Source organism: Sminthopsis crassicaudata, chromosome 1 (genome assembly GCF_048593235.1).
Source record: "Sminthopsis crassicaudata isolate SCR6 chromosome 1, ASM4859323v1, whole genome shotgun sequence".
In the NCBI taxonomy this organism is placed as follows: domain Eukaryota; kingdom Metazoa; phylum Chordata; class Mammalia; order Dasyuromorphia; family Dasyuridae; genus Sminthopsis; species Sminthopsis crassicaudata.
Genome location: NC_133617.1, coordinates 73,442,068 through 73,469,081, shown reverse-complemented (window position 1 = coordinate 73,469,081; position 27,014 = coordinate 73,442,068). Strand labels below are relative to the sequence as shown.

Here is a 27,014-nt window from a genome sequence, read left to right as displayed (position 1 = left end):
GGGCTCTTTCCTCTTCATCTGTAATAGTTCCTTGGTGATCTCATTAGCTCATGTGGGTTCAAATATCTCAGGATGCTATGATTCAAGACCTAGATATCTGGTCCTAACCTCTTTCCTGCCATCTGCCCCCATGTCACCAACTGCCTCTCATTTACCTGCTAGGAATCCATCTAGACATCTCCAATTGAATCTGTCTGAAATTTCCCCAAACTTTAAAATTTCCCTATTATTGTTCAGAGCACCACCATCCTCCCAGGCAGGCTCAACATCCAGATGTCATCCAGTCAATCTGTGTTTCTAATTAATTACCTAATCATGCCATCTCTATTTCAACATCTCTCAAATACAACTTTTCTCATCTTCATCTGGTAGATTCATAACCTCATACCTTCATCATTTCAATGGCTTTCTGGCTGGTGTCTGCTTTGTCTTTCTAAAAAGTCTTTCCTCTCAGCTGTCAAAATGATGCTCTTAAAGTACAAGTATGACCACATGACCCCCTATTTAGAAAACCCCCATGGCTTCCTAATATCCCCAAGATCAAATATAAAATCCCATGATTTTTGAAGCTCTTCACAACTTTTTCCTCTACAAATTCTGTGATCCAGGGACCCTAGCCTTCTCACTGTTCTATTCTTCCAACTCAGTGCCTTTTTACTGACTGTCCTCCATATCTGGAGTGCTCTCTCTTCTCCCCTCTGCCTACTGGATTCCTTACAGATCCAGCCTGTATCAAAAGCCTTTCCCAGTCCTCCCCATTGCTAGTGCTTTCCCTTTGGGATTATCTTCCATTTACACTATATCTTATATGCACTGTTATTTTTATGTTGTTTCTTTCTGTAAAGCACGAACTCCTTGGGGGAAGGAACTTTTTTTTTGTAGTCCTAGCACTTAACACATTGTTTGACACATTATGTTTAATAAATGCTCATTGACTAAATAAAACAGAAATTATCAGACCTTTACCATTTGTTCTCTTCCTACAATCTCTACATCTCTGGCATGCTGCTGAACCCTCCTATATATACTGTGTCCCCCCCAAAAAAACAGTATAGGTGCATAGATTATAAATTCCTGGAAGGCTTGGACTGCTTCATTTTTATCTGAGTTTCTATCACCTTGCACATTTTCTTGATTTGAAATGATAAATGTTTTTTTCTAGGCTTCTTTGTACAAGCCCCAAGTATGGGGAAAGGGAAAGAGAAAGGGGCAGCTCAGGTTCTCAACCCTACTCCAATTAGCTGTAGACTCACACTAGCCATCCTGACAACAGCGCTGCATCTCTTCCCCTCTCCAGTTATGCCGTGAGTCTACACTATCTTACTCAGGTTCAGAGCAATTCAGATAGGCACTGACATTCAATTTGACCATTGTTAGTAATATGCCAAAGAGAATTACTGTCAATTAGCTGGCCCACTTCTGTCCTTGTAAGAGAAAGTGGGAAAGCCAAGGCTAAGTGAGGGGGCCAGAGACACCCATCAATCATAAGAGAAGACTCAGCAAAGGCAGAAAGGAAAAAAGCTTTGGAACTTTATTCTCTTTGATAAACTTTCAACTGAAAATGGTAGATTTTGTATCAATATTTCCAGAAATGCACAAACCTATTCACAGGGAAGGTTGAATTTACAAAGACATGAAATTAGAACTACATGAAACAATACAAGATGTAACTTTCTACTTAAGAGTAAATCCCAATAAAAGTTTTGGTAAAGTTATGTTTGTTTCAGGTCAATTAGCTCAGAATTCACAGTATGAATCTGAATTAACAGAAAAATTTATTTCCCTATACAAAATTACAATACACAGAACGTGTACAAGTACAATACAGATTTAAATTGTTAGTAACTATCACCTAAAACAAAAATCTCATAGTAAAAAAGGACATGGAAATTAAAATAAGTCATTTTTAATTGAAAAATTTGTGACAAGTCCTATAAGAGACACTTCAAATTCTTACCATAAAATTGCTATTTAAAAAATGAATTTGGTTAGGAAGAGGAAACAAGTTTTCAAATCATTTTAAATCCAATGGATCTAAGTAAAAAGATAACTCCAATGCGTCAGGTTGAGAGGTAGAGAGGTGTCACTGTAATCACAATCTTCTATTGGTTCCAGGTTTTCTGAGGTAATTAGCTGTGTGTCAAGTTGTAAAAATAAGAATATTGGCAAACATGACAAATTACACTAATGACCTCTTTCCTCTCATCAATAGGTCCCAAATTTAATTAGATGCATCTGAATTAACACTGCCTGGGTCCCCAGCAGGTGAAGTGATAGATGATGGAGTAGTAGCATCCTGCCAGCTGCCATTTGTCTGAAAGTAAACAGAAGATTAATGAAGGAGGGAATGTAAAAGAGGAATTTTGGGACAGTAGGCTGATCAGCAAACGTAGAGCCTTTCTGTCTAGGTATCAGAGTGGGGAGGATCAGGATCAGTCCAATGAGACTTTTCTGTTAGGTTCAAGTTAACATTTTTTCTCCTCTCCCTTCAGATAAAACACATCCAGTATTGAATTCTGCAGTCCTATAATGGGACTGATAGTTTGGCGGCCAGCCATAAACTGTAAGTCTTAACAAATGATTAAAGAACTCTTAAAATCAACTTTTTGAGACAGAAGACCAATATGATGCTCAGAGAGGCCAGACTTTTCTGGGTGAAGAAACAGATCTCCATTAGGCCACTAAGATAACCTTCAGTTATAACTTTTTAAATTGGTTTAAAAAAGGCTCACAAACACTAAACTAAACTAACTAAAAAGGAGACTAAAGGATCAAGTCTTCCCTAGAGAAAAGAGGAAGAAAATTCCAATGAAAATCAAATAGTCTAAAGTTTTTGCTATAGAAAGACCACCACACAATTTATCAGGATATATTGCAGGGTTACAAGATGAATATCTGTATTACATAGGAAAAAACAGTTTAAGAAGTGATATTTGCAGGTCATTGAAAAAACAGGTACTTTTACTGTGTAAACTTTTGAACTTCTAATTTCCATCTCTGGGTCTTCCCTATAAGATTCATTCTGTCTATATCATTACATCTATATCATTACACATTAGCACAAAGAATCCTCAGGAATCCTAAGTATGTCATACTTGCTTCATGGGTAGTAGGAAAGTAGGATAACAAGAACAACCACATCCCAGATGAACCAATTCCCTAACCAGATATGGCCATAGTTCTTGTGAAAAGATTGTGTTTAAGAGAATATATACTTGGTGCAAAGAGGAATCTTGGTCTGTACACATAGTTGCAGACAGACATCGCACCAGAGGTGGTACAATCCTTGTTTGCAAACTTTAATGATTCCGAAACTCTGGTCACTTACATCAATTCGCTGAGTTGTATACAAAGGGTTTCCAATAAGAGAGTCGTATCTGCCCGTCTGGTGTATGACATGATGTAAAGAATCCATCTGCAACAACACCCAAAATTACCACCCATAACTTCATATGCTTTAGATAATTTCAAAAAGGAAAATCCCACAGTAAAATTATAATTTTTCGAATAACATCTGCAGCCTAGCCATCACATTCTAACCCCCCCCCTCCAAACTTGGAAGTCATAAATAAAATGCTGATTGGGTGGGTAAGGAATAGATTGCCAAAATGTGACCACTAGGTGGCGCAATGACTGGAGTGCTAAACTTGGAATCAGAAAAACTTAATACAGGTACTACCACCAGCATTTATTAAACTGTGTAACTGTGGGCTCCCTCTCTCAATCTGTTTTCTCATCCATAAAATAGGGATGATAACAACATTTCATAGGTTTGGAGGTTCAAACAAAATTATCACCTTAAAGCATCACATAAAGATTAATTATTATTAAGACTGAGAAGCTTCCCAAAACCCAACTTCTTAGGATCATGGGCCCTCAAAGACAATATTAAGATAGATAATCCTGTCCAGGATGGCTGGATGGACAATTCCGAGGTCCTGGGAATAAATAGCACACACCTCACAGAGGGTCACAATACAAGCAGAAGAAAGAAGCAGAGGGTTGGGCTGTCTCTGCCCATCTTTTCCTTACTTCTCTTTATTTCCATGGAGAGCCTACAAATATTTCTTACTGATAGATTCAGGCTAACTAAGGAAGATGTTTTCTATTGACTCCTAAGGGAAGGGCAGTGTTTGATTAAGTAGTAATGGAAAACAATTCAAAGTCTCTAACAAAGAGATCAGATTTTTCTCACAAGCCCCATTGTAAGAGGGATTACAGTTCAAGTAGTTGAACTAAGTGAAATATGAGTTTGCTTTCAATGCTAAGATTCTGATACTGAAACTGTATATCAGGGTCTGTATTTAAATTAATATTTCCTCGAAATGTTTCCCAAAAATTCAGGCTAAAATTTCAGAATAGGAAGAGATCCCAGAATTTATCTAGTCCAACCTAAGTCCTTCACAACATACCTGATAGTATGCTTCCAGCTTTTGAAACCTTGCAAATGAGATAGTAGATTCCTATCTCCAGAGGCAGCCCATTCATTCTACTTTGGACAGCTAGTTCAGGTACTTACCACTCTCACCTGAACTATTACAACAAACTCCTAATTCTTGTGGCAGCCACAAAGGAAACAGGTGCCAAGCACATTTCCAAATACGGGGCATTCCTATGGAAGAATATAGCACTAAGGCCTCAACTATGTTGTAAAATATTAATAAATACTCTGATGATAATGTCTTAGTCTGAAGCCCTTGATTTCACTTGAATCAAAGAACTAATTAATTTTCCTTGATGGAATAAGGTCCGAATCTAGAATTTCACAGATGTGTGGAATCCCTCCACCAGCGCAGGTTGTACTTTGCCTTGTCACTGAGAGAATGAATTGCCTATAGCCAGTATGTGTCCAAAGCTGGACTTGAACACAAATTTTCCTGATTCCCAAAGCAGTTTTCTATCTAAGGCTGCCTCACATTTCAACTTCCTGATTTTGAAATTTAGAGAATTAGTTTTGTAACCAAAGTCAGATGGTGGGAATATCTTTCTGTTTAATCCAATTGAGAGGTTTTTCTTTGTTCACCTTTGTCCAGATTGAAAAGTTTTAAGAGGGTACAACTGGTAATGTTACTATTGTTCTGTAAATCAAACATTCTTAACAGAGTATGCATTTTTGTTTTCCTCACAGTGGAATCTTGTCTTATTTCATGCATAGTATAAGAAAGAAAACAGAAAGTGCTTGGTCAGAGGGAACTGCAATTAGTTAAAGAAGTTCAGTCTATCAGGACTCTCAAGTCACTCAATAAGCATTTATTAGGTTTCTTCTTTGTGCAAAGACCTATGCTAAGTATTGGAGATACAAAAAAAAAAAAAAAAAAAAAAAAAAAAAAAAAGGCAAGGACAAAAGCAAGACCATCCCTTGAAGAACATTCTTGGAAAGTACATAGTTTTATAATAATAGGGGAGAAACTACATACTAACAACTATGTATAAACAAGATATATAGGGGATAAATTGGAGATAACCATGAAAGGTAAAAGTATTAAAGATGATGGGGAAAGGCTTCTTGGAGGAAGAATTTAGCTGAGACTTAAAGCAAGCCAAGGAAGCCTGGAGGCAGAAATGAGAATATTCCAGGTATGAGAAACAGTAAAAATGTCCAGAAACTAGAAGTGGAGTGTTTTGGGGGAGGAAACGCTGGTGGGGAGAGGGAAGGAAGAGAAGGGCAAGTAAGCCAGATTGTGAAAGGCTTTGAATATGAAACAGGATTTTATATTTGATTCTTGGGGTAATAAGTAGCCCTTGGACATGATACATTGTTGTTGGAATTGTGAATACATCCAGCCATTCTGGAGAGTGATTTGGAACTATGCTCAAAAGTTATCCAACTGTGCATACCCTTTGATCCAGCAGTATTACTACTGGGCTTATCTCCCAAAGAGATCTTAAAGAAGGGAAAGGGACCTGTATGTGCCAAAATGTTTGTGGCAGCCCTTTTTGTAGTGGCTAGAAACTGGAAACTGAGTGGATGCCCATCAATTGGAGAATGGCTAAATAAATTGTGGTATATGAATATCATGGAATATTATTGTTCTGTAAGAAATGACCAGCAGGTGCTTCTATGTTAACAAATAACATGACCACTTCTAGAGACTTAGGCCTCCATCACCATCCCTTTGATTCTTTTGTCAAACTCTCTACCCCACCACCATGGTCCTTTATGTTTTGTCTTTCCTTATTAGAATGTAGGATCAGCCCAAGCACCACATCTTCCAAGAGGCCTTTTCTCATCCCACTAGTCACTACAACCTCTTTCTCTCAAAAAATCCCCTTTTATTAATTTTGCATACATTTAGATGTGTGCATGTTATTTCCCTGATAGAATGTGAGCCCTATAAGAGCAGGGGCTGCTTCAGTTTTGTGTTTGCATCCCCAGTTTTCAGCCCATGGATGTGCTGTTGATCATATAAAGCGTAAATGTGCCTTTTTAAAAACTTCCACCCACCATTCCTTATTCTGCCCTTTGAAGCCAAACAGAACAGATCTAATCCTTCTTCTAAGTGATAACCCTTCAAACATATTATTGCTTCTAATTCCTGTTCTAAGTGATAACCCTTCAGACATTTTATTGCTTCTAATTCCTGTTTTTACAGGTCAAACATTCAAAAGTTTGTTTCACTTCTCTGTCTACTTCACTGTCAAAGCTATAGAAAAGGCAGTTTTTACTCATCATCTCTACTTTCTCATACCTCACTCATTCTCAGTCTTTTATAAGTCAATCACCCACCCAAAAGAAACTTCTCTCTAAGATCACCAAGGATCTATTAAGTGATAAAAATCAATGCCTTTTTCTTTTCTTTTCTTTTTTGCTGAAGTAATTGGAGTTAAGTGACTTGCCCAGGGTCCCACAGCTAGGAAATATTAAGTGTCTAAGGCCAAATTTGAACTCAGGTCTTCCTGACTTCAGGGCTGGTGTTCTATCCACTCACTGTACTACCTAGCTATCCCCAATGCCTTTTTCTTAATCCTTAATCTTTCTGAGCTTTCTTTCAGTAAGTGCTAACCACTACCACCCTTCTGAATATTTGCTCCTCCTGGGTTTTCCATAATACCTCTCCCTTATGGTTCTTCAGTTTCTTTATTGGATCATTTTCTTTGCAAGGGTATAATCCAGGGCTCTTGTCCTGAGCTTGCTTTCTTCATACCTTTTCAATGACTACCTCCACAAACACATCCATACCCTTCTCCACTCCACTGCCATCACAGTAATTTAGACCACCATCACTTCGCATTTGGACTACTTTGATAGTTTCCTGACTGATCTCACACAACTACCAAAGGGTCATTTCTACAGCATGACCATGTAACATTTTCAGTCCTTTTCCACCTTCCTCCCATTCTCCTTCATTTAGAAATTGCTGTCCCAACTGTTTCTAGGACAAAATATACAATCCCTTAGTTGACATTTAAGCTCTTCATAATCTGGTTCCAAACTCTTTTGCCAAACTAATTTCTCATTAACTCCCCTCATGCAGTCTCTATTTCAGGCAAACTGGCCCATCTTGCATAAGCAAGGCAGCTTCCATCTCTTACTTGTGAGCCTATGCCCAGGAGGCTTTTCCTTCACTGGTTTCTTACACTTCTGCCTTTTAAATTCCCTAATTACACTCTGAATTTAATTCAAATACTAGTTATTGGTGCTCTCCTCTAAGCCCTAGAAATTACTTTTTTCTGATCTGCATAGATTTTTGTATTTAATTATCTATACCCAAGGAAAATGTAAATTCTATGAAAGTAGAGTTTCACTTTTTTGTTTTTATTTTCCCTGAGCCCAGAATGAATTGACTTCCTTGAACTACAGCAAACTCTCCATTTTTTGACATGACCTTTCTCTTATCTTTTTTCCTTCAAAATATATTTAATAATCACCTCCACTCTACAAAGCACTGCTCCCCTGGTCCAAAGATGTACTGAAGTACATGCAACCCATTTAACAAGCTCCTGTCCTTGTTCTACCATACTATGTAAGTAAAAACCAGTTAACTTCTGTCCTGCACAATGTCATTAAAGTCATCCCTTCCTTTTTATCCTCACTGATCTTCCTCCTAATCCTGCCACTCTCTTATTACTAGCTTAGACTCTATAGTGTTTATCTGCCAAGTCCATCTCTAGTTTTCTCTAGGAAAACTAGAATCACATTTTCCTGAATGTTCCAACTACAGTGAAGTTCTAATCATACTGTTTTCATTCACAAAATAATCAGACATTAAGTGTTTCTATATGCTAGATCCTGTGCTTTGCACTAGGGATAGAAAAAAAAAAATCAAACAGTCCCTGCTCTTCAGAAACATTCCCCTGGGGAAGACAACATCTAAAAAGCTAAATAAATATATGAAGAGGAATAGCAGAGCAAGCCTGTTCAAAGTCACAAAAGTGAGAAGTTTCATAATATCTAGTTTGGGGAGAGGGTGGCAGTGCAGTTTGGCTGAAATACAGTAAGTGTTAAGGGATGAGTTTGTAGTTTTCTGTGGAGGGTCACTGAAGATTTCTGAGTGGAAAAGGACATGGAGACACCTAAGATTAAAAAATAATTGGCCCTACTAAGTAGCCTCCAGCACCTTCCTATTGACTACAAAATAAGTTCTAAATTCTTTCTGGGGGCCCCATTTTCTCTAGCCTATTCACTTAGTGCATTTTCAAGAACCCCCCTTTTTTTCCTCATTTAAAATCTGTTTACTTGCTTTTATCCATACCTTAAGTTTTCCTGCCCCAAACATTCACCCTTGACCCCAAATGGAATTATGCTCATTCTCAAAAGCTACTTTCTCTATGCGGCTTTCTCTGATTTTCCTAGCTGAAGTGATAATTTGTCCTCTGAATTCAAAGGGCCACAACTGACTTTTTGTTTATCATATCTTGCATCATTAGTAATATCCTTTTAGATATGTCATTTTCTCAAACAAGTTTTGAGCTATTTGAGAAGACATATCCTATATCCCGTTTCTTCTTATAGTCCATAATGCTGAAAACAATGATTTGAGAATAATTAATATTCAATTAACCAGTCAATTGACAAGAATTTATTAAGCATCTATGTGTTAGGCACTACATTAAGCACTGGTAACACAATGACAAAAGCAAAATCATCCTCATCCTCAAGGAGTCTATTCTATCAATTTGTGTATCTACACAAAATATAAGAAAAAATCAATTCTGCTATAAGAACTTGTTTTGAAAACATAAATTTGTTTCAATGTGTATAATATATAAGAGAATAATTTAAGCAGAATGTTTACTTATACATGATTTCATCTGAGACAGAAAGTGAGAATGCAGAAAAAACGGTACTGTAACCCAATAACTCACAAGCTGCAATCCTTCTGGTGGCCACTTTCATGAAAAACTTCTGGTCTTGTTTCATATTTACTGTTTGTCTTCTTCAGAAGGAACAATGGATGGTAAAGGGCTGGTCTATGTTATTCCTTTGCCCCCACTTTCCAACATCCAAGGACTGGAGTTTCAGTCTGACCAACTTGTTTGATTTGTCAGTGTGGGCATTGTGGGAGTTAGTCAAGCAGTTCACTAGACCACAGATACCATCATTATTTAATGTAGTATTTATGTATTCATAACCATCTGAGATGTATAAAATTGTGCTATCACTTTTCATTAGGTTCTTATCTTTTTTTTTTTTGTTTCCTATCTTTAAAAAAAAAAATGTCATTAACAAAGTTTCTGCTCCTGACCCCTCCCTGCTGTGCACATTTTGCATGACATGGTGACTGTGAGGAATGGTGCATTATAGCAGAACTATTTATATAAGATAATTTTTTGCAGGGAAAAAATTCACTTACAGGGATGAGGAAAGTGAGAGGTATCTTGAAGGAGATGAGGGATTCTAAGAGATGGAAGTGAAGAGTTCAGTGTTGATTGACTGATCCAAATCTACTGTCCTAGACCATAAGAACATAATCCAAACACTGCTTCCTATCTAGAGGTAATTTACCCAACTGCAGCCATTTTACCTAGAAAGAAATAAGTTTCTAGAAGATTAGCTTTGTAAAATACAAATCTATAGATTGACAAATATCATGGAATTTAAAGAGCCCTAATTTCTAGCTGTCAGGAAAATGTCTGAAATAAATAAAGAACTTAGAAATCTAGGACTTTCTCCCTAATTCTATGTACCAAAGGTTAAACAGCAGGGAACCTTAAATCTCTAGAGCAAAGTTTTTACTGAGTTCATCATCACAAGTGTAAATGACTATAGTCTCCAGACTCACCTGTGACTGCACGCTGGCTCCCACTGGAGAGCTCTGGTAAGTTAGTGACTGTAGATTAATAAAGGAATCCCCAGAATTTGTCATCTTGAAAGAGCCAGAAGAGCCTGAAAAAGGCAGAAAGAGTCAAGACAGACACAATACATCTGCCTAGTTGTTCAGTATAGTTTGGCAGGAAATTAGTAGGCATTTCTGGGCTGGAATCCAGCCTTCACTTCTATTTAGAGCTGTTAGTTTAAATGTGCCAGCTCTAAATGGGCAGGTCAGGTGGAAGAGCTGGACCCAAGTTAATCAAGTATTTTATTTTTACCACCAAATCATGGTAAAAACTTCACAGCTCAGATAAAGGCCTCCAAATAAGAAGCACCTCAATAGTCACTGAAAAGACCAATGTGGAGAAAAGGAATCTTGGGTCTGTACAAGGTGCATCTCAATTCTTTCACCTACCTACTTATTCTAAGAAAGCATCATTTCCATGGCAATCAGAACTTTGATGTTTACCTTATTAGATCACTCATCTTTACACAAACAAGCACCTCTCAATTCCAAGACAAATTGAATAACCAAAGCAGAAAGAAGCTATCAGCAAAAGAGAGTACTTGAAGGCACCTGCAATTCCACAGGAGCTCTTGTGACCCCTTACTCACCAGAGGAAGGTGTGGATGGGGAATTTGCCTGGTTTCCTTGGGCCACTACAGTAGTTGCATCCACTGCTGTCTTTGCTGCATAAATATTAGCTTCTTCCTGAAATTTCCCCATGTTCTTTTTGTAACGGATTCTCTTGTTGCCAAACCAGTTAGACACCTATGAACATAGGGCTATTAAAAGCTGACCCCAATTTTTTTGTTCCACCTATGTCTAGATAGTATGTATTTGGGCTGATTTAACTTAAAGGCAAGGAGGCTTCCTTTGGGTGCTTACAAGAGACAAGTGGTATCCAGGTCAGCTGCCTCTTCTGTCCTGAACAGTATCACAACATTGTACCTATTTCCCCATATATATAAATATCTGTTACATCTCAAAGGGACAAAAGAAGAGTCTGTAATGTCATTGACAGAGTGTCTGGGGTGCTTAATGTGAGATGGATTTCAATCCCACCTCTGTCATATGATATCTCTAAGGTTCAGTTGTTGTAATGATCTAATGCATGTAATAATAATAATAGGCCAAGGTATATAACATTTTTAAAGGTTGCAAAACATTTATAGGTTATCTCACACAACTCAAAATTTAAGGTGTTATGTAAATATCAATTATGATTATCATCATCAATATCACCTATATGACATAATAATTATTCTATTATAAATTTGTAAAAAGAAAAAATGTTACTACATCTTCATGGACATTTATAGATCTGTTTCTTCAACAAATGGAAAAATGACTGGATTAATTGACCTCTGAGGCCTCTTCTAGTTCTTCAATTCTCTTCCTTACATTCTAAAAGTCTGCTTTTGACAATGTCTTTTAGCAGACCTAAGGAATTCAGTGGTCCTCCCACTCCTACTCCCACCCTTGGGAGGCCGGTCACCTGGGAGACGGTGATGCCGCCTTTCTTGGCTAACTCTTCTTTGGCTTCTTCACTGGGGTAAGGGTTGCTCAGGTGGGAATAAAAATATTCATTCAGGACTTCTGTTGCCTGCTTGCTGAAATTACGTCGCTTTCGCCTGGAAAGACAGACTGATCAGAAAGACTCTCTGACCCCTTGGTTCACACTAATAGTACTTTGCTTACCTAGCAATGCCTTATGGCCCCAATTCCCAAAAGAATGCACAATGGATTGAATAACTGAGTCTCTCTCCAATATTTAGTGGTCTTCTGAAGTGAAAAGGGTATTGTACACATGGCTAGTATGATACAGAGAGAATTTTGAACTTGAGATGTAGAAGACATATGTTCCAGCCTCAGCTTGGCTATTTACCAACCATGGGATCTTAAGCAAATTACACAACTTCTGGAAGCCTATTTCCTCCTTTGTATTAATGACATTTTTACTCTAACCTTCAAAAGATTGTTATGGGAAGAAAAGGCCCTTAATACATAAGAGACTATATACATTTGAGTTATTACTGAGTTTAGGGAGTAGAACTGCAATTTCATTGACACAGTGAATTACTAGAAGAGGAAAACCAATCTACTAATGCAGGTTGATATCTTTTTCTGCAACTTGCAGGCTTAGGGAGTAGTCTGAGGCAATGAGAGGTTAAGGGATTTGGATAGGACTCAAAAACCAGTATTAGTCTGAGTGATTATTATAATTACTAAAATACCTTGACTCTCCAAAAATCCTTTTTATATCAACGAAGTTAATTTTCCTAAGAGCTCTTGTACTTCATTCAGCATTTGAGCATAATACCTGGCAAATAGTAGGTACTAAATATACTTCCTAATTGACTGATTGACAACCTAGAAGAAAATGTCTTTGAAGTTTGAGGGTCACTTGGTTCCAAAAATATGCACCTTTTCTAAGTCCTTGTACCCAATAACATATTAGACATTCAAAGAAGTGTCTTTAAATGTGTCTAGAAGAAAATCTAGAAGAAATAGGGACCAAATGTCTGCTTTTGAATTTTCCTCCTTACCGGGCATCTAGAAATCGGGACCGCAGGATCATCACCGCTTCACACGTGCTTTGCTTCAGCTGCATCTGGATGGTACTGAATTTCCCATGGATAATATTGACCATGCGTTCAATTTCTTTGGGTGAAATTGGCCTTGTTCTGCTTTGTTCCCTAAGAAGGTTCATGACATGAGTAGTAAACTCACTGCAGGCCTGGAGGAAACACACAGACAAAAGAAGACTATAACTCCTAGAGATTAATAGCTCACAGCTAAATCTAATCTTAGCACATGGGAATGACTCCACAACACTGGACATGCCCCCAGGTCTCAGCTTCCTCTTCTACTATATGGCAACCACCAGACCCCTAATGTTTTCAAACACTGGCCTGCTGAATGTAAGCAGTGTCAAGTGCTTTTTATCTTAGCTATATTTGGAGCAGCAGATGAAAGTGTTTTCACTCAAATTCAGTATCTCTGTAAAGTTGTACCAATTAAGTGTATTCCCTATTTTGTGCCACAAAAGAAACAAAGTTATCTGGTTTTGGTTTTGGTTTTTACAAATGCGCATTCACATGATAAAAACTCTTCCATGCAGAAAGATCACCTGTTCATATTTCTCTAGCTCAGAGTGGTATATCTGTCGGATCTGTGACAGCTTGGCCCTGTAGTCAGAGTGTTCAATGCTATTGTCATTTGGACAGCCACCTGATGTTGCTGCTACAGCCGACGGTCCTCCTCTTCCTCTTTTCTCAGGCCCGGAGACACCCTCTGCCAGCAACATGTTATCTAGTCTCATTAGCTGAGCATCTGGGGGGTCCTCTTCCTGAATACCACGAATACTTAACACTAGATGAACAGAAAGGTGGATCAAATCATTATTCATTTTCTAATGGAAAAACAAAATTGACATTAGGATAGTTCTCTATTTTTTTTCACTGAGTTATTTAGAGGAACAATTATTTCATTTAATCATTAAATTTTGTTCTCTCAGTAATGTTTTTTGTAAACCCTTAACAAAGTTTCAGAGACTCTAGGTGGGTAGAAATGTTCTGCAGAAAAAAGCAAAGTTTTCATGAAGCAAACTTAAAAGTGTTTACTTAGTGAAGAGAGGAAACAGGTTTAAAAAAAATTCTGTTTAATGAATACCCTTTGATCCAGCAGTGTTGCTACTGGGTTTGTACCCAAAGAGATCTTAAAGAAGGGAAAGGGACCTCTATGTGCAAGAATGTTTGTGGCAGCCCTCTTTGTGGTGGCCAGAAACTAGAAAATACGTGGATGCCCATCAATTGGAGATTAGCTAAATAAATTGTGGTATATAAATGTTATGGAATATTATTGTTCTGTAAGAAATGACCAACAGGATGATTTCAGAAAGGCCTAGAGAGACTTACATGAACTGATGCTGAGTGAAATGAGCAGGGCCAGGAGATCATTATATACTTCAAAAACAATACTGTATGATGAACTTCAAAAACAATACTGTATGATGATCAATTCTGATGGACGTGGCTCTCTCCAACAATAAGAACCAAATCGCTTCCAATAGAGCAGTAATGAACTGAACCAGCTACACCCAGCGAAAGAACACTGGGAGATGACTATGTACCACTACATAGAATTTCCAATCCCTCTAATTTTGTCCACCTGCATTTTATATTTCCTTCACAGGCTAAATGTACACTATTTCAAAGTCCGATTCTTTTTGTTCAGCAAAACAACTGTTTGGTCATGTATACATATATTGTATTTAATTTATACTCTAACATATTTAACATGTACTGGTCGACCTGCCATCTGGGGGAGGGGGTGGGGGGAAGGAGAGGAAAAATTGGAACAAATAGTTTGGCAATTGTCAATGTTGTAAAATTACCCATGCAAATATCTGTATAAAAAAAAAAAAAAACTATTAAAATAATTTTTTAAAAATTCTGTTTAAACACTTAAAATTATTAAGCAATACTTTCTATCTTTTCTTAGAACTGAGACATTTCAGATTTCTAACCAAGAGATATGATGAAAGGAACAATCTTATTATTCAACATTTTCATTCAATTTTATCACCTTTTTTGTTGTGTATTGTTGATTGCTGACCTTGCACTCCACAAAAACTCTCAAAATCATTCTCAAAATGTCTTCTAACCATGATTTCACTTTGTTTCCAATTGTTTTACCACAACATAAAATACTATTTATATGTATACTGGCCCTTTCACTATTAAAAAAAATAATAATATATGTATACATATTTATATAGTTGTCTTGCTACACAAGAAAAATCAGATTTAGAACAAAGGTAAAAATAACCTGGGAAGAAAAACAAAAATTGAAGCAAACAATAACAGAAAGAGTGTACATGCTATGGTGTGGTTCACACTCATTTCCCAGTGTTCTTTCTGGGTATAGCTAGTTCTGTTCATTACTGATCAATTGGAACTGATTTGAATCTTCTCATTGTTGAAAATAGCCACTTCCATCAGAACTGATCCTCATATATTATTGTTGTATATATTCTGCTCACTTCACTTAGCATCAGTTTACGTAAGTTTCTCCAAGCCTCTCTGTATTCATCCTGCTGGTCATTTCTTTTAGAACAATAATATTCCATAACATTCATATACCATAGTTTACTCAGCCACTCTCCAATTAAAGGGTATCCATTCAACTTCCAGTTTCTAGCCATTAAAAAAGGGCTGCCACAAACATTTTTTCACATAACAGGTCCCTTTCCCTTCTTTAAGATCTCTTTGGGCTATAAGCCCAGTAATAGTAACACTCCTGGATCAAAGGGTATGCATAGTTTGACAACTTTTTGAGTATAGTTCCAAATTGCTCTCCAGAATGGTTGGATCCATTCACAACTCCACTAACAATGCATTAGTGTCCCAATTTCCCCACATCCCCTCCAACATTCCTCATTATCTTTTCCTGTCATCTTAGTCAATCTGAGAAGAGTGTAGTAGTATCTCAGAGTTGTTTGAATTTGCATTTCTCTGATCAATAATGATTTGGAATACTTTTTTATATGGGTAGAAATAGTTTCAATTTTATCATCTGATAATTGTTCATATCTTTTGACCATTTATCAATTGGAGAATGGCTTAATTTCTTATAAATTTGAGTCAATTCTCTATGTATTTTGGAAATGAGGCCTTTATCAGAACTTTCAACTATAAAGGTGTTTTCCAAGTTTATTGCTTTCCTTCTAATCTTGTCTGCATTAGTTTTGTTTGTACAAAAGCTTTTTAACTTGACAATCAAAATTTCCTATTTTGTGATCAATAATGATCTCTAGTTCATCTTTGATCACAAATTCCTTCTTCCTCCACAGGTCTGAGAGGTAAACCATGTTCTTCTAATTTATTTATAATCTCATTCTTCATGCCTAGATCATGAACCCATTTTGATCTTATCTTGGTATATGGTGTTAAGTGGTAGATCCAACTATTTTAAACTCAGTTCCATTTTACTTTCCAGAATATTTTGGATCAATTCACACTCACATTACTTTATTGTGCCTGTCTTCCAATAGTTGTCATATTCCATTTTTGTCAATTTTTTTTCAGTTTAATGGGTATGAGGTAGAAATCCATAGTTTTAGTTTGTATTTTCTTATTTGGAGTGATTTGCAGCCTTTTTTTCTTACAGTTGTTGCCTTCATATGGCAGTTTGCCTTGTTTCTTTTGAGAATATTCATATATTTTGATCTATTAGAAAAATATTCTTGTTTTTATATATTTGAATCATTTTCCTATATAGCCTAAATATCAGACCTTTATCAGAGATATCTGATGCAAAAATTTCCTGCTTCCCCCAGTTAATGGTTTCCTTTTGGTTTTTTGGGTAAGTATGTTGTGCAAATGGATAGAAAGTCGGACTTGGACATAGGAAAACCTGAATTTGAACACTGCCTCAGATACATATTAACTATGTAACCCTGACCAAGTCACTTAACCTTTCTCAGCCTTAGTTTGCTTGCTCATCTATATCCTGAAGATAATAATGAAGGATGGAATAGAAATTACTTTACAGGGTTATTGAATGGATTAAATGAAATCTACATATGAAGTAACCTTAAAATGCTATATCAATGCTACATATATTATTATGCAAAACCTTTTCCATTTTATATAATCAAAATTGCCCATTTTAACTCCTATGATCTTGTCTCTTGTTTGGTTAAGAACTCACTTCTTAGTACTACTACACATCTGGCAGACTGGCTAAGATGACAGGAAAAGATAATGATGAATGTTGGAGGGGATGTGGGAAAACTGAGACACTAATACATTGTCAGTGGAGTGGTGAATTGAACCAACCATTCTGGAGAGCAATATGAAATTATGCCCAAAAGGCTATCAAACTGTGCATATCCTTTGATTCAACAATATCTCTACTGGGTCTGTATCTCAAAGAGATCATAAAAATGGGAAAAGGACCCACATGTGCAAAAATGTTTGTAGCAGCCTGGAACTGCAAACTGAGTTGGGAGAATGGCTGAATAAGTTATGGGATATGAATGCTATGGAATATTATTGTTCTATAAGAAACAATCAGCAGGATGATTTCAGAAAGGCCTGGAGAGACTTACATGAATTGATGCTAAGTGAAGTGAGTAGAATCAAAACAACACTATACATAGCAACAAGATTATACGATAATCAATTATGATGGACTCTTTTCAACAATGAAGTGATTCAGGCTAATTCTAATGGTCTTGTGATGGAAAGAGCCATCTGCACCCAGAGAGAGGACTGTGGGGACTGAGTGTGGATCACAACATAGTATTTTCACTTTTTTTATTGTTATTTGCTTGCTTTTTGTTTCCTTTCTCATTTTTCCCCCTTTTTGATCTGATTTTTCTTGTGCAGCATGATAAATGTGGAAATATGTATAGGAGAATTGCACATGTTTAACATATATTTGATTATATGCCATCTTAGGGGAAAGGGCATGTTTAACATATATTTGATATATGCCATCTTAGGGGAAAGGGGTGGGGGAAAGGGAGAGAGAAAAAAAATTAAAACATAAGGTTTTGCAAGGGTAAATGTTGAAAACTATCTATGCATATGTTTCAAAAATAAAAAAAAAGTTTTAAAAAATAACTGAAGGGATTAATATTGAAAGTCATTGTTGTATTTAAAAAAAAAAAAAAAGAACTCTCCTCTTTCCATACTTGTGAAAGGTACCTCCTTCCCTGTCCACTCTTGTTTATGCATAATATGGTCTTTTATACATAAGTCATATATCCATTTATGGCTTATTATGATATATGGCATAAACTACTGGTCAAAATCTAATCTTTGCCATATTGCTTTTTAATTTTTCCAGTATTTTTTTTATTATAATGAGTTCGTATCCCAGCAATTGGAGTCTTTGGTTTTTATCAAACACTGTGTTACTATGTTCAATTGCTTCTGCTATTGTATACCAAATCTGTTCCACAGATCAGTTTTTCTGTTAAAAAAAAAAAAAAAAAATCACCACTAGGTAGTTTTGGAGCCCAATCATTATGGTGATGCTTTGTATTACAGTTTGGGATCTAATGCTGCTAAGTTCCTTTCTATCTTCCATTCCCTTCTTTTCAGTATTTCCCTTAGTTTATTTTCTTTTCTTCCAGAGGAATTTTAAGATTTTTCTCTAGCTCTTTAATATAAAATGAATAAAATGAGGTACTTAAGAGTAAGACAGAGAATTGTCCCTAACCTCAAGAACTAACAACCAAATAAGATAGAAGCTCAGAAGATTTGGGTCCTAGAATAAGCTCTGCCATTCACTTGTGTTACGGTGAATCATTTAATCTCTCATCTTCAACTTCCTGGACTTTAAAATAAGGAAGTTGGACATTTTTATATTTCTTTTTAAGTCTTTCAATCCAAAAAAGGAGAACAAAGTACCATCTTTCCTTTAGTATTTGTAAAATGTTTTGGTTGACAAGTTAGGGGTACAAACAGTTAAATGATATATGATTTCAGAGGGAGCTTCATCATGAGGTGTGATGACATAAGTTTTAAAATTTAAAAGTTTTTTTTTTAATTTTTAAAATTAAAATTAAAAAGTTGTAAAACTTTTTGGGGAGATAATAAACAACAATAGCACATATAGAATGGAACTTAGTAACTATGGTGAATTCAAGCATATATTTAAAATATTTTAAAAAGAACAATGATGTTCAACTATTCAGCAAACATTTTAAAGTACTTGTTGAAAGAAGTATATTATTAATTAAATTTATTGAGTTGCTTATCATTATGCTAGGAACTGAATGAAACAAAAAATTAATAAGGCATGGTCCCTCAATTCAGTAAAGGGAAACGAAATACAGACAAAGAACAATAGCTGGTGATGAACCTCACAAAATTAAGGTTGACTGACAATCTTCAGACAATCCACTGCTGGACCTAGAACTAAATCCTTACCACTCTGGCAGAAACTGCCTAAGCATATGTTTCTCCTGGTATCACTTTCAGGAATTCAGATTGTCATGATCTGAGGAAGCACCAGGTAAGGATTTCAGTGAAAACACCATGTGTAATAGGCAAACAGAAAATGATGTGTTCTGACTATCCCTTGTCTGCGAAACTATTGGAGAACATGGAAAGCATGTAAGAGGCAGTGTGGCACAACTGAAAAAGAGTTGGTCTTGGAGTCAGAAAGGCTTAGATTCAAACCCTGACTCTGACATTAACTAATTCTGTGAATGTGGACAAATTGACTAACTTCTGAGCTTCAGTTTCTTCATCTATAAATAGATATAAGATCTATATAGATGTACCTAGTTCATAGAATTTTTGTGAGGCTCAACTGAGAGAATATACATATAAAGTAGTTCACAAACCTTAAAGAACCACACAAATGTCATTAGTTTATGAGATGTGTGGCTCAGTGGATAAAGTGACAGCCTCTCAATCAGGATTAACTGTGTTCTAGTCCTGCCTCTCCCACAACCTGGTTGCATACCCCTGGGTAGTCACTTTTACCTCTGAGCACCCCAAGCATCCTATAAAATTAAGAGCATGACCACAAGTAGAACAACAAGAGTTTTAATTATAAATTTGTATTTTATCATAGAGGCAATAGGAAGGGAGTGAACACTACTGTGTTTTAAGAAAATTCCATTGGCAGGTGTAGAGATGAGGGAGTTCTTTTTAACTCTACATCTCACAATACCCAGATTCCTTCTTCCATGATCTCCTCCTGATGTGGAGGGAGTTTTTTTCCTAATCAAAGCTTCTCTGCCCCTCCATTCACGCACCTTCATCTTACCCTCTCCAATCTTTTCCAGCAGATAGCCTCCTACTATCACCTGCACTCCCTCTCTTTCATCTTTTATATTCTGTTTCCTTCCCTATAAAATGAGCTGAAGGACAAAGGGAAACTTTGTCCAGAAAATTGCAGATGCAATTGGACATGACTGAAATGACTAAACAAAAAACAACAAAATCTTTTCTCCATCCTTAAAAAACCTGCATTTGATCATGACATTTATATTAGCTATGGTTTCTCCTTTTCTCAGTTCAACCAGAGAAAGGTACCTATACTAGGTGCTTTCTATTTTCTCTTCCCTCATTTCTAAACTCTGCTTTCTGACTTCTTGTCTCATTATTTGATTGACACTGACTGCCCTCTCCAAAGTTACCAGAGATGTTTTAATTGTTAACTTTCACGGCTTTTCTCCCTCATCCTTGACTTCTCTGAAATGTATGACAGTTTATTATTACCTCTTCCTTCTCAACAAGCTCTCCTCTCTAGAGTTTCATGACACTGTTCTTTCCTAGTTCTCCTATCTGTCTGACTAGTTCTTTTCCAGTTCCCTTTTTTGATTCTTCATCGATGACAAGCCTAACTGCAGATGTGCCCTAAAGTTCTGTTCTATGGTCTCTTTTCTTCTTCTGTTATTCTAGAAGTTCTTAATCTAGAGTCCATACAGTTTCTAAAAAGATATTTTGATAACTATTTCTACATAAGTGTGTCAATTTTAATTCTAGGTATTTTGTGCATTTAAAAATAAGCTGTGAAGGATCTACAAGTTTTTCAGAATTTGTTTTTATCACTTAGTGAATGCCTCAGCTTCTATGAGCTACATTAACATCTCTCTGCAGATGATCCCCAAATCTATGCATCTGGTCTGAACTCCAGTACCACATCACCAAATAGTCCCCCTCTTTCCAATTTCCCCATTACCATCAAGGGTTTCACCATACTTCCCAGTAGGCCATACTTGAAATTCTGACAATGTTTATTGACTATTTCTGACTTATTGGTCCTTTATAAAAAAAAATTGTTCTCAAATCTTGTCCTTTCTACCTTCACCATATCTCTCATGTACATCTTTCTTTTAACTCACAGAACTACCACCTATCATCCCTCTCCTGGGAACTACTGAATTAATTTTCAAATTGGTTTATTTGCTGTAAGTTTTTTCCTACTCTAATTTCCATTGACTCACACAGCAGATATAACCATGTCCCCTCACTACTTGATGAATTCCAGTTTCTATTATTTCCAGGAACAAATACAAAAATTTGATTTTTATCAGCTAATCAACACTTATTAACTATGTGGCAAACACTATGATAAAGTCCTGGAGATACAAAGAAACATCTACTTTCAAGGAGCTCACAGTCTAATGGCAGAAGGGAGATATAAAAACTACTTACAAACAAGATATATAGGACATAAATTAGCAATAATCAATAGAGGGAAGACTAGCTATAAGGGGATCAGAAAAAAAAAAAAAATTCTTAAGAGATAGTGAAACTCTCCGATCTCTCTTCCTTTATCTCTCCCCTAGCCTAGCAATCAGGTTTAAGTACCTTGTCTAGCATCACATAGCTAGTAAGCATCAAATATCTAAGGCCATATTTGAATTCAAATCTTCCTGTCTCCAGGGAAGGTAATCTATTTACCAACCAGCTCCTTAGAAATAATGAAACTTTTATTAAGACTTTAAGGAAGTCAGGGGTAGAAATGTAGAGGCTAAGAATTCCAAGCAATGAGGGAAAGTAAATGAAGATGTACAGAGTTGGGAGATTTGTCTTGTTTAAGGAATTGCAAGGAGGGGAAGAGTTAGGTTTAAGAAGACTAAAAAGGAAAGCAGGGGAGGGTGAATGCAGAGTATAAAAAGGCTCTGAAAATCAGAGGATTTTATATTTGATTCTCTTTGGCTTTTAAAGTCTTTCATGGCCCCATCCTACCTTTCCACTCTTCTTTCACTTTATTCCCTTTCTACACATTTCTTGATCCAGCTACACTGGGCTACTTGCTATTCCTTGAACATATCATTCCATCTCCCAATTCTGGCACTTATACTTCTATTTCCACATTCCTAGAATGTTTTCTGTCCCCACCTCTCAGTTTCTCTGGCATACATTCAGGCTCAATTCAAACCCTAGCTTACACAGAAAGCCTTTCCTAATTCCCCCCTTCCCACCAGTGCCTTCCCTTTATCCCAGTGGTCCTCAAACTTTTTAAATAGGGGGCCAGTTCACTGTCCCTCAGATTGTTGGAGGGCTGGACTATAGTAAAAACAAAAGCTCACACTGTCTCCGCCCCTCAGCCCATTTGCCATAACTCAGTGGGCCGCATTAACATCCTCAGCGGCCGCATCTGGCCCATAGGACGTAGTTTGAGAACCCCTGCTCTATCCATTCTGTATATACTTTGTGTATACCTAGTTATTTACATATCAGTTTCCCAATTAGATGAGCAAGGTCATTGCTTTGACTTTTTTTTTGGGGGGGGGGGGTGTATCTTCAGTGTATCCAAGCATAGTATTTGGCACATAATAAGCAATAGATGAGTTTGTTGATTAACTGGAAGATGGACTAGTTTAACTAAAAGCATTTACTATGTACCAAGCATTAAATCAAACACTACAGTAAACATGGGGGAATACAAATACAAAATCAAGACAATTCCCTGCTTCCAAGAAGTTCTCATTCTAATTGGAGAAGAAAACTCATCAATCATTAGAAGGCAAACTGCAAATTGTATGGAAAGGTCTAAAAGTCCAGGGGATATCAGCCAGGTGGATATCCATCAAAGGTTCCAGAGGTTCCTAGGATGTCTGAATAAGTCAGATGGCAGGGTCTAGGAATTTGAAGGGTGGACTGATATGGAACATAGTAAGAACTGGGGATCTTCCATCTTAATGGAAGGATGGTAGTTACTCATATGTCGTTCGTCATCCAAGCAATGGGATCAACCATATCTATTCTACAGGACGAGAGCAAGGATCTGAGCATCCAAGTAGAATGACACTTAAATGGGTAAAGGAAGGGGTGTCATTTTCTAATCAGAAAGAAGGTACTATGAGTAAGGTTATAGTTGAAGGGTACCCCAGGATTTCTCTGCCAGGATCTCTTGTACCAGATGTGTTTTGGGTAGCTTGAAGCATAGGAGGAAAGTCTGATAAAAGAAAAACCAATTAGGAAATTGTTATGGGCCAGAACTTGAAACAAGGTGTTAAGTCAGTGGAATTGACAGACTCAATGGTTGTTTAGCATGGTGCTTAACAGTTCTCTAGTTCAGCACAGTTCTACAAGATTCACACCTTTAAGATAGCATATATAAGCTAGGAGCCTTAGCCAGGATTCAGTCAGGGAGATTCAGAAGCCAGAGAAAGCAAGTGGGAACTCAAGCTCTTGGAACCAAGGCCAGACTGAAAGGCTCTCCATAAAGCTGCCCAGCCTCAGGAAGGAGGAGATAAAGGATCTGGACTATAAGAAAGCTAACAAGATCCCAGGAGAGGAGACAAGACTTGGAAAGAGACAATAAAGGATTTGGACTTTAACCCCTGGCTACTTGTGTAGTGATTACTGAACTGAAAGGAAGGCTACCTCCAGAGACCCCAAGAAAACCCCAACAAGAGAACATTACATTTTAGAGAAAAAGATTACAGGAAACTATGCAAAAGTCCAGCATGGAAGTGACAAAGGTTTGAACTAGAATTAATAGAAAACAGGGAGTCAGGTATGAGAAATGCAGATTTGACAAGACTTAGCTACTGATTGGATATGAAGGTGGAGAGAGTGAGGGAGAATGAAGAATTGAGGATGACTTTCACTTTATTTTATTTTCAATAGTATTTTATTTTTCCAAATACATGTATAGATAATTTTCAACATTCGTTTTTATAAGACTTTGTGTTCCAAATTTTTCTCCCTCCCTTACCTCTCCATCTCCCGAACCAAACAAGCAATCTGATATATGTGAAATAAACATTTCCATATTTGTCATGTTGTGAAGAAAAGGCAGAACAAAAGGGGGGAAAAAACATGAGAAAGAAACAAAAAAAAGTGAAAATACTATGCTTCAATCCACATTTAATCCCATAGTTCTTTCTCTAGATGCAGATGGCATTTTCCATCCTAAATCTATTGGAATTGCCTTGAATCACTGCATTTTCTTATCACTGTGTACTTAATAATGTGTTCTTCTGGTTCTGCTCATGTCACTCAGCTTCAGTTCATATAAGTCTTTCCAAAAGGCTTTTCTATAATCAGCCTGCTCATAATTGCTTGCAAAACAATAATATTCCATTATGTTCATATACCATAACGTTTTCAGCTATTCCCCAACTGGGTATCCACTCAATTTCCAGTTCCTTATCACTACAAAAAAAGCTGTTACAAACATGTTTGTACATGTGAGTCCTTTTCCCTCTTTTATGATCTCTTTGGGATATAGGTCCAGTACTGACATTGCTAGATCAAAGAGTATGTACAGTTTTATAGCCCTTTGGGCGTAGCTCCAAATTGTTCTCCAGAATGATTGAAGCACTTCACAACTCCATGAACAATGCATTAGTGGATAACTTTCATTTTAGACAAGATGAGTCTGAGGCATCCAAGAGACATTCTAATAGAGATCTAGTGCGTCATTCAGGAGGCAGATTAAGGCTGGATGTATAGATTTGGGGGTTATCTGAAGAAAGATGCTAACAACTCATGGAACTGCTAGGCAATGATTTTTTTTTTTAAAGTTAGAAAGAGAAAAAATGGTCCAAGACAGAATTTTGTTGTTAGCCATTGTTAGTGGTCAGGAAATGGCAGGTAAGAAAGAGGCAAACCAAGAAGGAATATCATAAAAGCCAAGGCAGAGGAGAAGTGGTCAACAGAGTTAAAAAAAAAAAAAAAAAAAAAGGTCAAAAGGATTAGGCTTCAGAAAGGCCAGATTAATTTCCAATTATTTTTGGAAGATAAACACAGATAGAACCAGCCATAGTGATCTCTATGATTAAATACACTTATTTATTTATATTTTTTAAAGCTTTTTATTTTCAAAACATATTCACAGATAATTTTTCAACAATGACCCTTGCATAGCCTTATATTTTAGATTGTCCCCTCCTTCCCCTCAGCCTCTCCCCTACATGGCAAGCAATTCAATATATGTTATACATGTTAAAATATATGTTAAACCCAATTACATGTAAATATTAAACATTAAATACCTTTTTAGAAAGAAAGCTACTTCGAATTGTATCTTAAACAATTTTGTTTACATATACGTGTGTATGTATGTGTGTGTATGTGTAATTCAGAAAGAATGTCACTCATATATCAGAGTTGAGAGAGAGAGAGATCATCTAAACCAAACCTCATGTTTTATAGATGCAGAAATGAGGTCTTATTGAAATGAAAGGATCTGCCCAAGGACTTACAGCCCTAGGCAAATCACAAAGAAAATGTGGCTGTAGAAAAATGAAGAGACAATATAAAAGTGGCTTATGATAATATCAAAATGGCATCCACTCTCAAGCACAATTCAAATCACAGGCCTCTCCTAGTCATGAATCATAAATCACCAACAAGAACAGAACACTAAAATATCAGAAATAGCTGCTATGATGAATATGGCTGAGAGACATACATATTTGCATCTTTCTTTTGCCATTTGAAAATTAATTTTGTCACAGCCATTCCACATACATAGCTCTGCCTACAAATTCTGCCTCAGTACCAGTCTCCCAGCTGCAGCTTAATTTTCTGTCACTTGTCTAATTATGGTAATTAGACATTAGTTATCATCAATTACACAGGAGCTCATTTCAAGTTGACTGCTGAAAAGCATCTCAAACATGCTCTTTAAATCCCACAGGGACATTCTGATTAGCTGGCATTGGCAAGACACAAGTAACCACAGAGGAATTCAATTCAGGAATACAGTCTTATCTACCCATAGCAGATGAGAAATAGACCTTTTATTGGGTGCTCAAATAAGGAAATTTAATTTTTAATATTCACATTCATATAATGCTTTACAATTTACAAAGCAGTCAGTAGTGCAAATATTATTATCCCCATTTTATCCACAAGGAACTTAATGTTCAAGGAGTTTAACTGATCTACTCAAAGTCAAACAGGTAGTAAATTTCAGGACTGAACTTGAACCAGTTTTAGATTAAAAACCTAGAGTTCTTTTCATTACATTCACTTAGCAATTCATCAAAAAACTTTTTTTCCCAGTGTCCACTGCAAATCTGCTAGAATGAGAGGCATTATGACACTAAGAAGAAGAAAAAAGCATTGGGATTGTAGCCAGTAAAAAGCTGGTTTTGATCTGAACAAAGCAAGCCATGGCATACCTCTATACCTCTGTTTCCTCTCATGTAAAATGGGGATGTTGCTGTTGTTCAGTTGTTTGAGTTGTGTCTGCCTCTTCTTGATCCCATTTGGGGTTTTCTTGGCAAAGATACTGGAGTGTTTTGACATTTCCTCTTCCAACTCATTTTACAGATATGGAAACTGACAACCAGGGACCTATCTGTACTTATCTTAGAATCAATGAGAAACAAGATACAAGATAATTTACTTTTCATATCTTAAAATACTATATAAATATGAGGTATTATATTATTGTTAGAAATCTAGGCATACAATTCAAAACTCTGGAGTCACATTTTTTTCTTTTTCTTAACTTCTCCTATCCAAACAGTTGTCAAGTTAAATGTTATATCTCCTCCCCTACACCTCCATCCTAATAAAATATAAACTCCCCAGGGAAAGCAGCGTTTTTTTAAAATCTGTCTTTGTATACTCAGCAATTGGTCTAGTGATTTGTCCATAGCATTCACTTGATAAATGCTTAATAAATGAGTGGAACTGGACTGAAGTTCTGATAATTCTATATACACAATGCCTCTTACATCCATTCATCCCCTCTTCAACAATCATACTACTTAAGCCATAGTTCAGGAATCTCTGGAAGATCAATTAATTAATGGAG

The 27,014-nt window shown here is 36.6% G+C and overlaps 1 protein-coding gene across 2 annotated transcripts in view; it reads right to left on the bottom strand.

The window, feature by feature from the left end:
* Positions 1-1,504: 1,504 nt before the first annotated feature.
* PBX4 (PBX homeobox 4) overlaps positions 1,505-27,014 on the bottom strand; it is a 57,438-nt gene continuing 31,928 nt past the window's right edge. Inside the window, exons 1-8 of one of the 2 annotated variants that reach the window (XM_074261190.1) lie at positions 26,374-26,587; positions 13,387-13,628; positions 12,803-12,993; positions 11,752-11,887; positions 10,868-11,024; positions 10,224-10,327; positions 3,329-3,415; positions 1,505-2,314 (exon numbers count right to left, since the gene is read on the bottom strand). In XM_074261190.1, coding sequence (XP_074117291.1) covers positions 2,222-2,314; positions 3,329-3,415; positions 10,224-10,327; positions 10,868-11,024; positions 11,752-11,887; positions 12,803-12,993; positions 13,387-13,628; positions 26,374-26,500 — 1,137 coding nt within the window. In that variant the 5' untranslated portion in view covers positions 26,501-26,587 and the 3' untranslated portion in view covers positions 1,505-2,221. Of the gene's footprint in view, positions 2,315-3,328; positions 3,416-10,223; positions 10,328-10,867; positions 11,025-11,751; positions 11,888-12,802; positions 12,994-13,386; positions 13,629-26,373; positions 26,588-27,014 lie in introns of those variants that run through there. The other variant, XM_074261198.1, reaches the window with a different exon arrangement.